Source organism: Chiloscyllium plagiosum, chromosome 35, assembly GCF_004010195.1.
Source record: "Chiloscyllium plagiosum isolate BGI_BamShark_2017 chromosome 35, ASM401019v2, whole genome shotgun sequence".
Taxonomy (NCBI): domain Eukaryota; kingdom Metazoa; phylum Chordata; class Chondrichthyes; order Orectolobiformes; family Hemiscylliidae; genus Chiloscyllium; species Chiloscyllium plagiosum.
The window spans coordinates 387,349-402,311 of NC_057744.1; the positions used below are offsets into that span (position 1 = coordinate 387,349).

A 14,963-nucleotide genomic window follows, 5' to 3' on the forward strand; every position below is an offset into this window, starting at 1 on the left:
CAAGTTAGTTTCTCTGCATGACTCTGTTAGTGTAATCTTTCTGAATTGGTGAACTGAACTTGTTCTGGTTTTGCAGGCAGTCATTCGGCCAGGTCTAGTGGGCTCAGCTTTGGAGTCTCATTTGGAAACTCTTCCAAAACACATTGCCCCAAAACATATTACATCTATCCAGACAGATGAACCCAGCGACCTGGAGGAGCTCGAACAATTTGCAAAGACATTTAAGCAAAGGCGGATTAAACTGGGGTTCACACAGGTAATAAGATGGCATTTGGGCTACTGTAGGAGCTCTACTTATATCTGACTAACTGGAACCTTTTAAACTTGATGAGTGGTGGAGTTTTGGTGTCTCTGCAGATGTCTCTGCCCTGAGGAATGCTTGGGCACAATCAGGGTCAGTTAACCTGCTAATCATGCCTAACCAATCAGAAGGAAACCTAGTTCCAGAGTCCTTCCCATTCATTTTCTAACTGTGATACGTTCCAACTCTTAATGTAATGAATCAAACCTGGGTATCCGTAAAGTGCTATGGGTCATCAGCAGCCACAGGATTAGCACCTGTAACTCTCCGCTGGCTGGAGCTGTACCTGGCACATAGGAAGATGGCCTTGGTTGTAACAGCTCAGTCATCTGAGCTCCAGGACATCTCTGAAGGAGCTCCTTAGGATAGTGTCCTAGGCCCAACCATCTTTAGCTGTTTCACCAATGACATTCCTTCCATCATAATATCAGAAGTGGGGATGTTCACCGATGATTGCATATCCTTAAATCCTGAAGATGACCATGTTCAAATGCACAAGACCCAGACAATATCTGGGTTTAAGCCAATGAGTGGCAAGTAACGTTTGTACCACACAAGTGCCAGGCAATGGCTATCCCCAGCAAAAGAGAATTTAACCATTACCAGGCAACATTTAATGGTATTACAATTGCTGAACCTCCCACTATCAAGATCCAGGAGCTACAATTGACTAGAATCTAAATTGTTATAGCCATACAAATATTGTTGTTACAAGAGCAGGTCAGGAGCTGGGAATCCTGCAGTGAGTAATGAATCTCCTGATTTCTGTCAAGCCTGTCCACCATCTACAAACCTGCTTTCCATTAACAACACTAGATGCTTGACACTATCCAGGGCAAAGCAGTCTGCTTGATTGGCACTCTGTTATAGTAGTATGTACCATCTACAAGAGGCATTGCAGAAGCGTACCAAGCACCCTTAGCCCATTCCAAACCCAAGGCCATTACTATAGAGAAGTACACAGACAACAAGGATAGCACCGACTGCAAGTTTCCCTCAGCCACACAACATCCTGACTCTGAAATGTATCAGCATTGTTTCCTTCACTGTTTCTGCATCAAAATCCTGAACAGCATTGTGGAGAAAGTGAGGTCTGCAGATGCTGGAGATCAAAGTTGAAACTTTATTGCTGGAACAGCACAGCAGGTCAGGCAGCATCCAGGGAACAGGAGATTCGACGTTTCGGGCACAGGCCCTTCTTCAGCATTGTGGGCCAACCTACAGCAAATGGACTAAACTGTTTGAAGTAGGCAGCTCAGTACTACCTTCTCCAGGGCAGCGAAGATGGGTGGTTAAATCAGTGGGGTACCATGCTGGAAATGAAACCTTGCTATATCCAAAGTCATCATTAAAGGTTAAAGATTTTAAAAAGTACACACCATTCCCCAATTTACTGTTTTTTTTTCCAAATTCCATAGAAAATATGGACCAGTTATAATGGTCAGAGTGGTGCTGGGAAAGCACAGCAGGTCAGGCAGCATCCGAGGAGCAGGAAAATCGACGTTTTGGGCTGGAGCCCTTCATTTCTGATGCTGCATGACCTGCTGTGCTTTTCCAGCAACACACTCTCAACTCTGATCTCCAGTATCTGCAGACCTCACTGTCTCCTAGTTATAACTGTCAGAACGCAACTCTGTTAATTAAAATGATAATCCTCTTAACCTGTTTTACTCTGTTTGAGAGTTATAGGCAGAGGAGGACACACTGGAAAGTGAGTTCAGTAGTGTCTTCCCAGGTTCTATGGTTGAAGTGGATTTTCTAAACTGTGTGCACACAGCTGTTCTGAGGATGCTTGCACAGCAATTGCATGCTAACAGCCGCTTTCTCTCTCACGTGCTCTGTCATTGGTTATCGACTAGTAACAAGTATCAACCAACCTCTTGTCGTCCGCAAAAGCTGTATCTGAACACCCCTTTGACTCTGAGTCATCAGCCACTCAAACTCTGATTACTGCTGTAATGACTTGTTGAGAGGTTGTGTTAAATTTGTACAGGATACTGGTGATAGATTAGAGTGGTGCTGGAAAAGCACAGCAGGTTAGGCAGCATCTGAGGAGCAAAAGCTCTTCATCAGGAATAGAGAGTGATTGGAACTGGGGTAAGGTGGGGGAAGGGGAAATGAGGAAACTGGTGAAGTCCACATTGATGGCCTGGGGTTGAAGTGTTCAGAGGCGGAAGATGAGACGTTGGATGGTGAGGGAGCGGCGGTGAAGGAGACCCAGGACCTCCATGTCCTCGGCTGAGTGGGAGGGGGAGTTGAAATGTTGGGCCACAGGGCGGTGTGGTTGATTGGTGCGGGTGTCCCAGAGATGTTCCCTAAAGCGCTCTGCTAGGAGGCGCCCAGTCTCCCCAATGTAGAGGACACTGCGTCGGGAGCAATGGATACAATAAATGATACTGGTGGATGTGCAGGTAAAATTGTGATGGATGTGGAAGGCTCCTTTAGGGCCTTGGATGGAGGTGAGGGAGGAGGTGTGGGCGCAGGTTTTGCAATTCCTGCAGTGGCAGGGGAGGGTGTCAGGATGGGAGTGTGGGTTGTAGGGGGGTGTGGACCTGACCAGGTAGTCACAGAGGGAACGGTCTTTGCGGAAAGGGGTGGGGAGGGAAATGTATCCCTGGTGGTGGGATCCGTTTGGAGGTGGCGGAAATGTTGTCGGATGATGTGGTTTATGCGAAGGTTGGTAGGGTAGAAGGTGAGCCCAAGGAGGCGTTCTGTCCTTGTTACGGTTGGAGGGGTTGGGTCTGAGGGCGGAGGTGCGGGATGTGGACGAGATGCAATGGAGGGCATCTTTAATCACATGGGAAGGGAAGTTGCGGTCTCTAAAGAAGGAGGCCATCTGGTGTTTTTACCTGGGATATTGATGATGCCCCTTCTGGAGTATTGTGTACAGTTTTGATTGTCCAGTTAAAGGATGAATATTATTAAGCTGGAGAGGGATCAGAAGAGATTTACTGTATTGTTGGATATGGAAGGTTTGAGTTATAAAGAAAGGTTGGGTAGGCTGTGATATTTTTTCACTGGAGTATAGGAAGTTGAGAGATGACCTGATAGAAGTTGTAAAATAATTAGAGGTATAGATAGAGTTAATAGTAGTTGTCTTTTCTCTGGGAAGGGGGATTACAAGACTGGGGGCTTTTTTTTAAGGTGAGAGGAGAGAGATTGTAAAAAAGAAATGAAGGGTAAACCTTTTATGCAGAGGGTGGTTCACGTATGGAATGGACTTTGAGGAAGTGGTGGATGTGGCATAATTACAACACTTAAAGACATTTGGATGTGTACATGAATAGGAAAAGTTTGGAGGGATATGGGCTAGGCACAGGCAGTTGGGGACTAGTTTAGTTTGGGACTATATTCAGCATGGACTGGTTGAACCGAAGGATCTGTTTCTGCGCTGTATGACTCTGCTTCTGTGGTTACTTATTTTTGAATTGTACAGCCCTCTTTCAAACATTGATTTTAAAACAGGTCTTTTTAACTTCAGTCAACAATTTGTTACAAAAAAACATGCTGCTTGCTTGAGCAACAAATGTTGGCCCAGCCAGTGACACCCACATCCCATGAATGAATACACCAAAAAGTCATGGATACTGGTGAAATAGGCAGTCAGGTGACCAATGAAGTTTAATGCCAAGCTATTTACAATGATATACTTCTACTGAAAGCAATAGGGAAGGCAATATAAATTTAAGAAGAAAATTAAAGGGTGTGGAAGGAGACCAGATGGTATGTGCACAGAGGAAGGTAGTTGAGAAAGCAGTTAACAAGGTGTACACAAGTCTGGGATTGCAAAGACTACTTTTACTTTCTTGACTGTGGACTTAAAGTGGAAAAAGGATACTGATTTAATCTAAGGAAATGTGCAATTTGATAGAAGTTATCTGAACTGTGTTCTGTCTGCACAGTTGTCATTCACTTGGAGAGATGTACAACACCTCTGCTCTGTGGGTGTGTCCAGTGATATACAGATCCTGGTTGAAAAACTAAAGGGGATGTGTCTGTGTAAACTTATTCAAACACAGTAACAACTTGATTGGTTCAAGGTAAATGGCTGCAACATGGTTTGGATAATACAGCAGAAATATGTGAAGGTGAAAACATTTCCCTTTTCTGTGCAGAGAAGTAAAAGACAATCCAGAACTACTAGCTCCACTCCCTCATTTTCTTCCCCATCCTGAGAGACACTGGTGAATGCTCACTTAGCAAATGAAAGGTTGAGAATTGGTGCAACCTTGTGACTTCCTCAGAATCAAAGGTCAACATTCTATCAATGTCTGTAATAGGACTGGTGCTAGAACTGTGCCTTCACTGATGGGTTTTTTTGGTCCTTTCTCACCTGTGATGTGTCTTGTCTCTGTGCACCTGACTGTATGTGCGAGGGAATATTTTTATAAAGGGATGGCAATAGAGTTATATTTTAGCAATTTGTGTTTCTAGTCTGTTCTTGGTTAGAATAATCTTGTTGAGTACAGAAATCTGCGTGTTTTCATTTTGGCACCAGCCCAGATGGGGACTTTGGTTTGATTTAAATATTTTCATATTTGTGATGACTCTTGATTTCCAGAGTGTTCCCTATCGCATTTCGGAAGCCCCTCCCCCAAGTCCCTCCTCCCTACCTTTTATCTTAGCCTGCTGGACAAACTTTCCTCATCTCCTGTTCCCTGGATGCTGCCTGACCTGCTGCGCTTTTCCAGCAACACATTTTCAGCTTGAGATAATAACTTTAAAGGAATGGCAAAGGAACCAAGATGTTTTTATACATCAAATGGTTAGGATCGGGAATGCTCTGATGGTGGTCTAGGTGGGTCAATTGTGGCCTTAAGAGAGGAATTGGGTAACTGTAAAGAGCAACATATCGCAGGAGCAAAGTATAGGAATGGGGATAATCAAGCTGCTCTCGCAGAGAGCTGCTAAGGATTTGACTGGCTGGATGACCTCCTGTACTGTAAATTACTTGTCATTCTAGGATAGAATAATTTCCCAAGTGCAAATTTATATTGGTGTGAAATCAGTTAACTCAGGCTGCCCACAAACCAATTTGGGCAACAGCCTATAGGAGCTTCCTTAATTACAGTCAACGCCTATCGGTATTATACTGGTCAGATCCTTACATTGTCAAAACCCACTCCCTTCATTTCGGGGAGGGAAATGGCAATATGTCATGATGGAAAAAGTTGTAATTGATCTGTGTTGCTAAAATCCTTTGATTCTTTGCAGGGTGATGTTGGATTAGCAATGGGAAAGCTCTATGGAAATGATTTTAGTCAAACAACCATTTCACGGTTTGAGGCTTTGAACCTGAGCTTCAAGAACATGTGTAAACTCAAACCATTGTTGGAGAAGTGGCTGAGTGATGCAGGTATGCAACCCTTGGTTAGGAGGTAACAATGGGCTATTAGAATAAACCATCCTCACTCTGTGATATTCCAAATATCTTGCAGCAAATTCTTCCAAAGTTTATTGCCCTGGTTAAAACATTACTTTGGGGTGGTGGGGAAGGTTTAAACTTATTACTTGTAATTGCATGTTCCTGTGTTTGTGAGACTCTACCATGTACATGTCAGCTGTTGTGTTCCCCAAGTTACAATAGTGGCTACACTCTGTAGAGGTACTTCATTGGCTTTAACTGAGACTTCTGGTGGTCATGAAAAGTGCCACATAAATGCAAATTTATCTTTCCTCTGTGATCTAAATTACAATCCTGTATTCTTATTTAACGTTTATCCTTTTATTAAATTCCCTATTAAGGTTTTCCTGATCTTTGCCCCTTTTTACACTGGGACTTGTCCTGAACTCTCTGCAGGGATGGGATTTGGTTTTGCTGCATTGCTTGGTTTACTGTAATTATAACTTTCTCCTGCGTCACCAACATTCTGATGATGCGGTGAGCAATTTGGTTATTTCTAATTATGGATGAATTTACACGTTCCCTTCAACACCTCTGTGCCTGTCTCCCATAATGATTTCATATTTGAATGGTTGTTTTCTTTGGCAGAAAACGTTCCTTCTGATTCCACACTGAACAGCCTGCCATCTCTCCCCACACAACTGATCGGGTTGGAGGGCCTTGGTCGTAAAAGGAAGAAGCGGACAAGCATTGAGACTAATATTCGAGTAACACTGGAGAAGCGTTTTCGTGAGGTGAACAGATCGAGACTATTATCTCTGATCAATTTGGGTTAGCCCCAAGATCAGGGAGTGAATGGATTTTACATTTGCACGACAAACAATTTGCTCCAACTTAATATATTGACCCTTGCCTTTTGAAAAGCCTGTGTTTCCCTCCTCTGCGGTTCTTAACTTTTGCTTTTGTTTCTCTCCTTTTATTTAAAAAAATGGGGGCGGCACGGTGGCTCAATGGTTAACCAGGGAAGTTGAGGATAGTATCAAATTGAAAGAAAAGTACACTATTGGCCAGATGATTGGAAATGTTTTACAAATGAACTGAAGATGACCAAACATTATGGAGGAAGAAAATAAACTTTGAAGATAAACTATCAAGTAATAATAAAAAATTATAAGATCTTTTATATAAAAAGGAGGGGAGATATCAATGTGAACATAGGCTCCTTAAAGAATAAGGTTGGGAAAAGAATAATGGGGAACCAGGAAATGATGGCAAAGTTAAATAAATACTTTGCATTCTTCTTGAAAGTAGAAGACCTTTAAATTCCAAAAATATTAAATATGTAGTGAGAAGGGGAAGAATGGCATGGGAATAGATATAGTAGCTATCTCTATAGAAATTGTATATGTGGTCAATAAATCCTCTGGACTTGATGGATTGCATCTGAGAATATTAAAAGAAATACCTACAGAGATGTTGGAGTAATCTTCCAGAAATCCTTGGCTTCTGCCAAAAATCTGAGGATTCGAAACTCAGTGTAATATCTTTTATTCCAAAGGATAAGGAGATTTTAAAAAAAAAACTATAGGCTGGCCATTAGGAAAATGTTGGTCTGTTATAGGAAATGCAATAGTAGAGCATTTAGAAGTACCAGGATAATCAAGTAGGGTTAGAATGGCTTCATGAAGAGGAAATCATTCCTGAGAGATTTATTAGAATTATTTGAAGAAGTAACAAGAAGTTTGGTTAAAGGAGAACACCAAGAGATGCAATATATCTGAATTTTCCATCCCTATTTGCCCAGAGGGCAGTTAAGTCACTAGTATTATTTTGGGTCTGGAGTCACACATAGTCCAGACCAGGTAAGGTTAAAAGCTTTCCTTGCCCAAAGGACAGCAGTGAACCAGATGTGTTCTTGTAACAACCAACAGTCATTACCATTAGATTAGCTTTTTATTTAAGACTTCTATTGGATTCAGATGTCGCTATATCCTGTGGTGGGATTCCAAATAATGTCCCCAGAACATTTTAGCTGGTGTTGGGTTTAGATTTAGATTTTATTGTACAGGAGTGCAGTGAAAAGTGTATAATGTTGCCAGACATGCTGCCATCTTAGATACCAAAGTACCCAGGTACAAAGTAGTAAGAGAAACAAGAGCTTAAAAAGTTAAGCATTACTTCACCATGTTCCTCCATATGTTTACATAAATCACTGAAAGTAGTTGAGAGTGTGGTTAATAAAACATACTGTGTTCTAAATAGTTAATAGAAACATGGAATACAAGATCAAGGAAGGCTGTTCTAAGAACATAAGAACTAGGAACTGGAGTAGGCCATTCAGCCCCTCAAGCCTCTCCACTATTCAATATGTTCATGGCTGATCTTATCTCTGCTTCAACTCCACTTTCCTGTCCATTCTCCATAACTCTTTAACCCATTAGTAATTAAAATTCTGTCTATCTCCTTAAATTTACTCAATATCCTGACATCCACCACACTCTGGTAGTAAATTCCACAGATTCACTATCTTATTGAGAGAAGTAATTTCTTATCCTCTGTTTTAAATCTACTACCCCTTATCCCAAAGCTAAAACCTCTTATTCTAAATTGTCCCACATGAGGAACCATCCTCTGTTTGTTTTGTCAATTCCTTTTAGCATCTTTTATACCTCAATTAGTTCTCCTCATATTCTTCTACTCTTCAGATTATTGAGCTAAACTGCTCAATCTAAGACCCTTCATCTCTGGAATCGACCTAGTGAACCTTCTCTGAACTACCTCCAACACAGCTACATCCCTGCAAGTAATCTCCTTTGCATGTTTATCATATCTTTTCCCTGATGATATCAGACCTCAGTAAAACTGTTAGCTAATTTCAGAATTATAAACTGCTATGATCTGCCTAATTGTGTATCTGTTTCACATCAGAACTCTAAGCCCAGCTCTGAGGAAATTGTGATGATTGCAGAGCAGTTATCAATGGAGAAGGAAGTTGTTCGTGTCTGGTTCTGTAACCGACGCCAGAAAGAGAAGAGGATTAACTATCCAGCTACTCCAGCCATCAAACCTCCAATGTATAGCTCACGGCTGGTGAGTCATGCTCCCTGAAGATAGCTGTTATTGATGCTTTTATATTGTCCTGAGTCCTGTCTTAAAGTCTACTTCACTAGGTATACCTATCTTCTGTACCACGACTATTCTCTTCCCATATCACCTGGTGAATATTTACAAACCTTTCCAGGCCAAGTTATTATTCAGTATGGTGCCCAGCATGAGTCAGACTTGCTCTGTCTCTTCAATCTGCTGTTTTCTTCAGCAAATTGCTGCAAGTGGAAGTTAGAAATAGCACAGTACCCTCAATGTGGAAAGCAAGTTGATCATTTTTTCAATCCTCCAATCTAATTTGATTGTTACATCTGAACAAGAATTTTAGAATGCATCAGTCAGGTAAACTGTGGGGATGAGATTTGATTTTGATATGTTTTCTTAAGTATTTTGTACAACAAATCTCCACAGTTAAAACTTGGAGGAATGAGATTCCACACTTCTGTAATTGTTAATTTTCAATCCTGGAAGAACTGGCAGTGATAAGTCCACTGCTGTTATTCCTATGACTCTACATTATGTGCCACTGCAGTTTCTGCCACTAATTTGTTAAATGTGGAATCGACTTTGATGTTATTAGTTCCATGTGGATGTTCATTCACTCAGCAGGAACTCTGCCTAATCCAGTTAATCAATTGAATAGAATTGGCTCTTGTTAAAGGTGTTGTGCACTAAAATAACCTATGACCTAATTGATCTGGAACTTGGCTATTGTAGGTTTCTGCATCAGGATCCATCGACCCTCTGATTGTGACACAGGTGCATAACAGTCTGAGTGCAACAGGTAAAAGCTGCTCTGATTATCACTGGTTTATCAAACCTCAGGTCAGGAATTCACTGCATTGTAGATTTATATAGGTGAAAACAGCCACTTAAAGTTTAGAATCCAGTATCTTGTGTTCTAATTGGACAAAGATTGTGAGGGTGATAAATATTTTTTGCTTAGCTTGAAGCAACAATCTTCAGTCATCAAGCTGTGGTTAACCAGTTTCCTTCTTGGTGTCTTCCTGCCCTGCGCAAGGGAGTTACTTTACTGTCTGGGTACAGACGTTGTGGAGTAATGGAAGAACGTGTGATTTACTAACTAGTACAGGGAGATGAAACTGAAAACCATTACAATAGTCAGGGAAATGATACTAAACAAATGATTAGAACTAAAGGTTGACAAATCCCTGATGGATTTGGGTCTAAAAGATGTAACTGCTCAGAATAGGCATTGGTTTCAGTTTTCCAAAGTGCCCTAAATTCTGTAAGTTCCATCAGGTTGGAAGATAGTGGACATGGCAGAATCAGAAGAGGGAAACTACACACCAGTTAACTTAACATTTGTCATAGGAAAAATGGTGGAATGCATTAAGGTCGTTGGGCAGCACGGTGGTTCAGTGGTTAGCACTGCTGCCTCAGCACCAGGGTCCCAGGTTCGATTCCAGCCTCGGGTGACTGTGGAGTTTGCACGTTCTCCCCGTGTCTGCGTGGGTTTCCTCTGGATGCTCCGGTTTCCTCCCACAGTCCAAAGATGTGCAGGTCAGGTGAATTGGCCAGGCTAAATTGCCCATTGAGTTAGGTGCATTAGTCAGAGGGAAATGGGTCTGAGTGGGTTACTCTTCGGAAGGTTGGTGTAGACTGGTTGGGCCGAAGGGCCTGTTTCCACACTGTAGGGAATTTAATCAATAAGTAGGGAACTTAAAAGATCAATATGCAATCAGACAGAATTAACATGGCTTTGTGAAAGGAAATCATTTTTGACTAACTTTTTATTAGTTATTTGAGGAAGTAGCTGTCAATGTGGACAAAGGGGAACCTGTAGGTGTGGTATAGGTGAATGTTTAGGTGTATAACTAGATGCCAATTCAAAGGTTACTGCAGAACACAAACTCCTGGTGTAGGGGTTAACATATTAGCATGGATAGAGGAATAATTAGTTAATAGGAAATAGTAAGCATAATTGGATCATTTTCTGGTTGGGAAGAGGTAATCATTGGAATGTATTGGAGATCAGTGGTGGGACCTTGATTATTTACATATGGTGACTTGGGTGAAGGGATGGTTGCTAATTTTGCTGACAAATCAGTTACATCCTGTTGACAACTTATTCTCCCATCTATATCAACCTGTAGACTCTTTGGTAGATGGAGTATAATGTGAGAAATGTGAACTTGTCCACTTTGGCAGAAAGAATAGAAAAGCAGCATATTAGGCTAAATGGAGAAAGATTACAAAACTTGAACAGGGGCATCAGGGCTTCCTGTTACATGAATTGCAAATAAAACATGCAGGCATGTCAAGTGATTAGGAAAACAAATTGAATGTTGCAATTTATTAGAAGGGGAATGGGTATAAGGAATGTTTTGCTAAGGTCATACAGGGCATTTGTGAGACCACATCTGGAACATTCTGTACAGCTCCTCTCTTTTTATTTGAGGGGATATAAATGCAAGAGAAACAATTCAGACAAGGTTGACTCCCCTCCCCTCCCCTTGGTGAAAGTGAGTACTGCAAACGCTGGAGATTAGAGTGGTGCTGGAAAAGCACACTGGGTCAGGCAGCATCCGAGGAGCAGGAAAATTGAGGTTTCGGGCAAAAGCCCTTCTTCAGAAATCCCCTCTCCCCTTGAATGAGTGGGTATCCTATGAGGAAAGTTTGGTACTGTATCCATTAGGATTTAGAAGACTGGGAGTTGATTTTATGGAACACAAATCCTGACGGGACTTGACAGAACGTTTGCTGGAAGGACATTTCCCACTGTGGGAGAGACTAGAACTAAGGGATACTATTCACAATGGAATTTCTCATTTAAGACAGATGCTTTTTCTGAGGTTTGAGAGTCTGTGGAGGAGGTGGGGTCATTGAATATTTTCAGGTGGAGTTAGATTGTTAATTAACAAGTGAGTCCAGAGTTATTGGGATAGGCAGGAGTGTGGAGTTGAGGATATAATCAGATGAGCCATGATCTCTTATATTTGGTGGAATAGGTTTGAGAGACCAAATGTTCTTCTCCTGCTCATGATTTGTATGTAACTGAGAAAACTTTGCTCCCTAACATTCAGTTTTCAAGTAGAGGGTGATTCTATGGGTTTTTCTCCCTTTTTCTTCCCCAATTCCTCTCTTCCCTTCCCCCCCCCCAGCAGTTTCTTCTAGTTTATCCAGCAGACCATCATCACCAGTTACCACATCCACTGGGAATGTCCACACCTCACTGAGCAGTCAGACTGGGCTCAGCACCACTCCAAGGTAAGGAGTTGCACAGTTGAAGAATTGTTTAATATAGGAAATGGAAGTTGGAAAAGGCATTTGGTCCTTTAGACTGCTCTGCCACTCCATTAAAATCATGGCTGGATTTCTACCTCCACTCTGTCCTACCACACTATCTCCCTATCTCTTTAACCCAAAAATTTATCAGCCTTCACTTGAATATTGATTAACATGGTGAGCTTCAGAAATACAAAAACTCTCAATCCTTTCAATGAAGATATTTCATTGCCTGAGTTCCAAATGCTTGTCCCTTATTCTAAGACAATGATACTGTTGACGATTCTCCAGTCAGGGAAACCTCTTTCACAGCATCCTAGTGAGTCAAGCCTCCTTTGAATTTTGTTTTGACGAGACCAATTTTCACTTTAATTTTCGGGAAAATAGGCCTGATCTTCCTTACTTTAAACCTTTCATGACCCCCCTCCACCCTCCTTCAAAAAGGGTGATGTTTCTGTAAAACAAACAGAACTTGGTAGCAATGATTTTAGAAACATCCCTAATGACTTCAAAAATCAGTGTGTGCTTTGTCGTACTCCAGGATAGAAGCCCTTGTTACTTTTGCTGTTACTGTGACTCCACACAATACATGCGGCTGCCTTAGCTTCACAAAGGTATAAGCCAATGACTGTCACACCCACCCATTCTAATTATCTCAACCATAAAGAACCATATCATTAGTTATATCAAGGATGTAACGAAAAGCGTTGGTAAGGGGAAGCCAGTGAATGTGGTTTATTTGGACTTTTGATAAGGTTCCACAGAAGAGATTAGCATGCAAAACTGAAATAGAATAGAATAGCAATTTATTGTCACCTTGTTTTTAAGAAAATACAGTGAGATCTGTATAAGTTGCCACAGTTTGGCACCATTTTAATTGCACAAATTATAAAAATAAATAATTTGAGTTAGGACAAAATTCATCTGGAGGGGCTGTGGGACGCTGCTGCCCCTGAGGCTGCCAAAGCAAGGATTTCAGGAGCAGAGTCAAAAGGTGTGGTGCTGGAAAAGTACAGCCAATCAGGCAGCATCTGAACATGCAGCCACTGCTGCATTGCTGTCATAGCAAGGAGAGACAGACCAAACCCACCAAGTCGCCAGCGCCGAAGACATTCTCACTTCAGTTGCTGTCCAAAGCGCCATATTGCTGCTATTTAAATGAGGAACAAACTGGAACCACTTTGCCAACCAGGAGGATCAGGCCCACTGACGAAGCCTTCCATAAAGTTGTGGCCACTATGGCTACCAGGAATGGATATCCTGGATTCACCACGCTGCTGCTGCTCACAAGCACCACCTTCCACCAGTGAAAAGAAGGGAAGGTGAACATTTATACAAAAGAGAAATGAAGAAACAAAATGTTAAAAAAAAATCCAAGGGTTTGGCCAGCTGGGCAAGTGGGAGGGTACGGACACACACCCTGAACATTTCCTACCCTTTCACTACTGCCATCTGACCAGCAGCGGATGGGAGTGAGATGTCATTATTGATTTGCTTAAGTGCATGAGATTGGGAGTAGTGTACTGACATGGATAGAGAACTGGTTGGCAGACAGGAAGCAGAGCAGGAATAAACAGGTGGCAGTCAATGACTGGTGGGGTACCACAGGGACCAGTGCTTGGAACCCAGAATCTCCCAAAATGTATGAATGATTTGAGCTGAGGGAACTAAACATACTTTCTCCCCAGTCCAGTCCCTGTCCACATACATCCGTGATTCCTCTGACACTTCAGGCAGTTTACATGATCCAGCTGCTGCCTCTTCACCATGGATGTGCAATCCCTTTTATACATCCATGGGCTACCAGGATGGTTTAAGGGCTCCCTGCTGCTTCCCGGAGCAAAGGTCTGTACCATCCCCACCCACACCTCCACACCTCCTTTCTCCCCCCCCCCCCCCAATTTGGCTGAGTTCATCCTCGCCCTTAACAACTCTTTTAATTGCTCTCATTTTCTTCAGGTCAGAGGGGTGATCATGGGTACTCACATGGGGTATGCAGAACACTCTAAATACATTTTAATCCTTAAGCCACTTTATCACTTATGCTATTAAATTTTAGTCATTTTAAGTTATTCTATCCTTCATTCTGTCTTAAACAGTTTATTCTTCCACAGTACATGGAATATGTTTTGTTCCAGTCCTATTCTGGCTCCAAAGCACAACTTTCCCCCTCCCCCTCCGGAATTGGAAAAGTTAATTGATTTCACTTCCAATTTTTACTATACCCTCCCTTTCACCTGGGCTATCTCTGACCCCTCCCTGCCTTGACATTTCTGTTTCCATTTAGAGTCAGAATCATTGATGTATGGCACAGAATCAGATGCTTCGGTCCAACTTGTCCATGCTGACTGTATATACTAAATGAATCTAGTCCCATTTGCCCATATCCCTCTAAACCCTTCCTGATCATGTACCTATCCAGATGCCTTTTAAAAGTTGTAACTGAACCAGCGTCTACCATTTCCTCTGGCCATTCCATACGTGCACCACCTTCTGTGTGAAAAGATTGTCCCCTAGGTTCTTTTTAAATCATTCCCCTCTCACCCTTAACCTATACCCTCTAGTTCTGGACTTCCCCACCCTGGGGATAGAAAGGCCACTAATATCCAGTATAAACCCACTGACTCCCATAGCTACCTGGACTATACGTCCTTGCACCTTGCTTCCTGTAAATACTCCATTCTATTCTCTCAGTTCTTTCGTCTTGGTCACATTTGTTCTGGTGAGGCCAATTTCGACATGGGAGCCTCTGAAGTGACCACATTCTCCCTCATCCAAAGATTCCCAGCACTATGGTTGATAGGGCCCTCAGCTGGGTCTGACCCATCTCCTACATGTCTGCCTCACCCTTTTTTTTCCCCCTCTTACAACAATGATAGGGTTCCCCTTTTCTTTGCCTACCATCCCACCAGCATCCATGTCCAGAAGATCATCAGCACCATTCCTGTGACCTCCAGTGAGATG

The 14,963-nt window shown here is 42.2% G+C and overlaps 1 protein-coding gene across 1 annotated transcript in view; it reads left to right on the plus strand.

Annotated features, from left to right (window-relative positions):
- pou2f3 (POU class 2 homeobox 3) overlaps positions 1–14,963 on the plus strand; it is a 36,289-nt gene that overhangs the window by 17,349 nt on the left and 3,977 nt on the right. The window contains exons 6-11 of the mRNA XM_043676398.1: positions 77–256; positions 5,516–5,657; positions 6,294–6,439; positions 8,574–8,735; positions 9,468–9,534; positions 11,876–11,981. Of these exons, the coding sequence (XP_043532333.1) occupies positions 77–256; positions 5,516–5,657; positions 6,294–6,439; positions 8,574–8,735; positions 9,468–9,534; positions 11,876–11,981 (803 nt within the window). The remainder of the gene's footprint in view (positions 1–76; positions 257–5,515; positions 5,658–6,293; positions 6,440–8,573; positions 8,736–9,467; positions 9,535–11,875; positions 11,982–14,963) is intronic.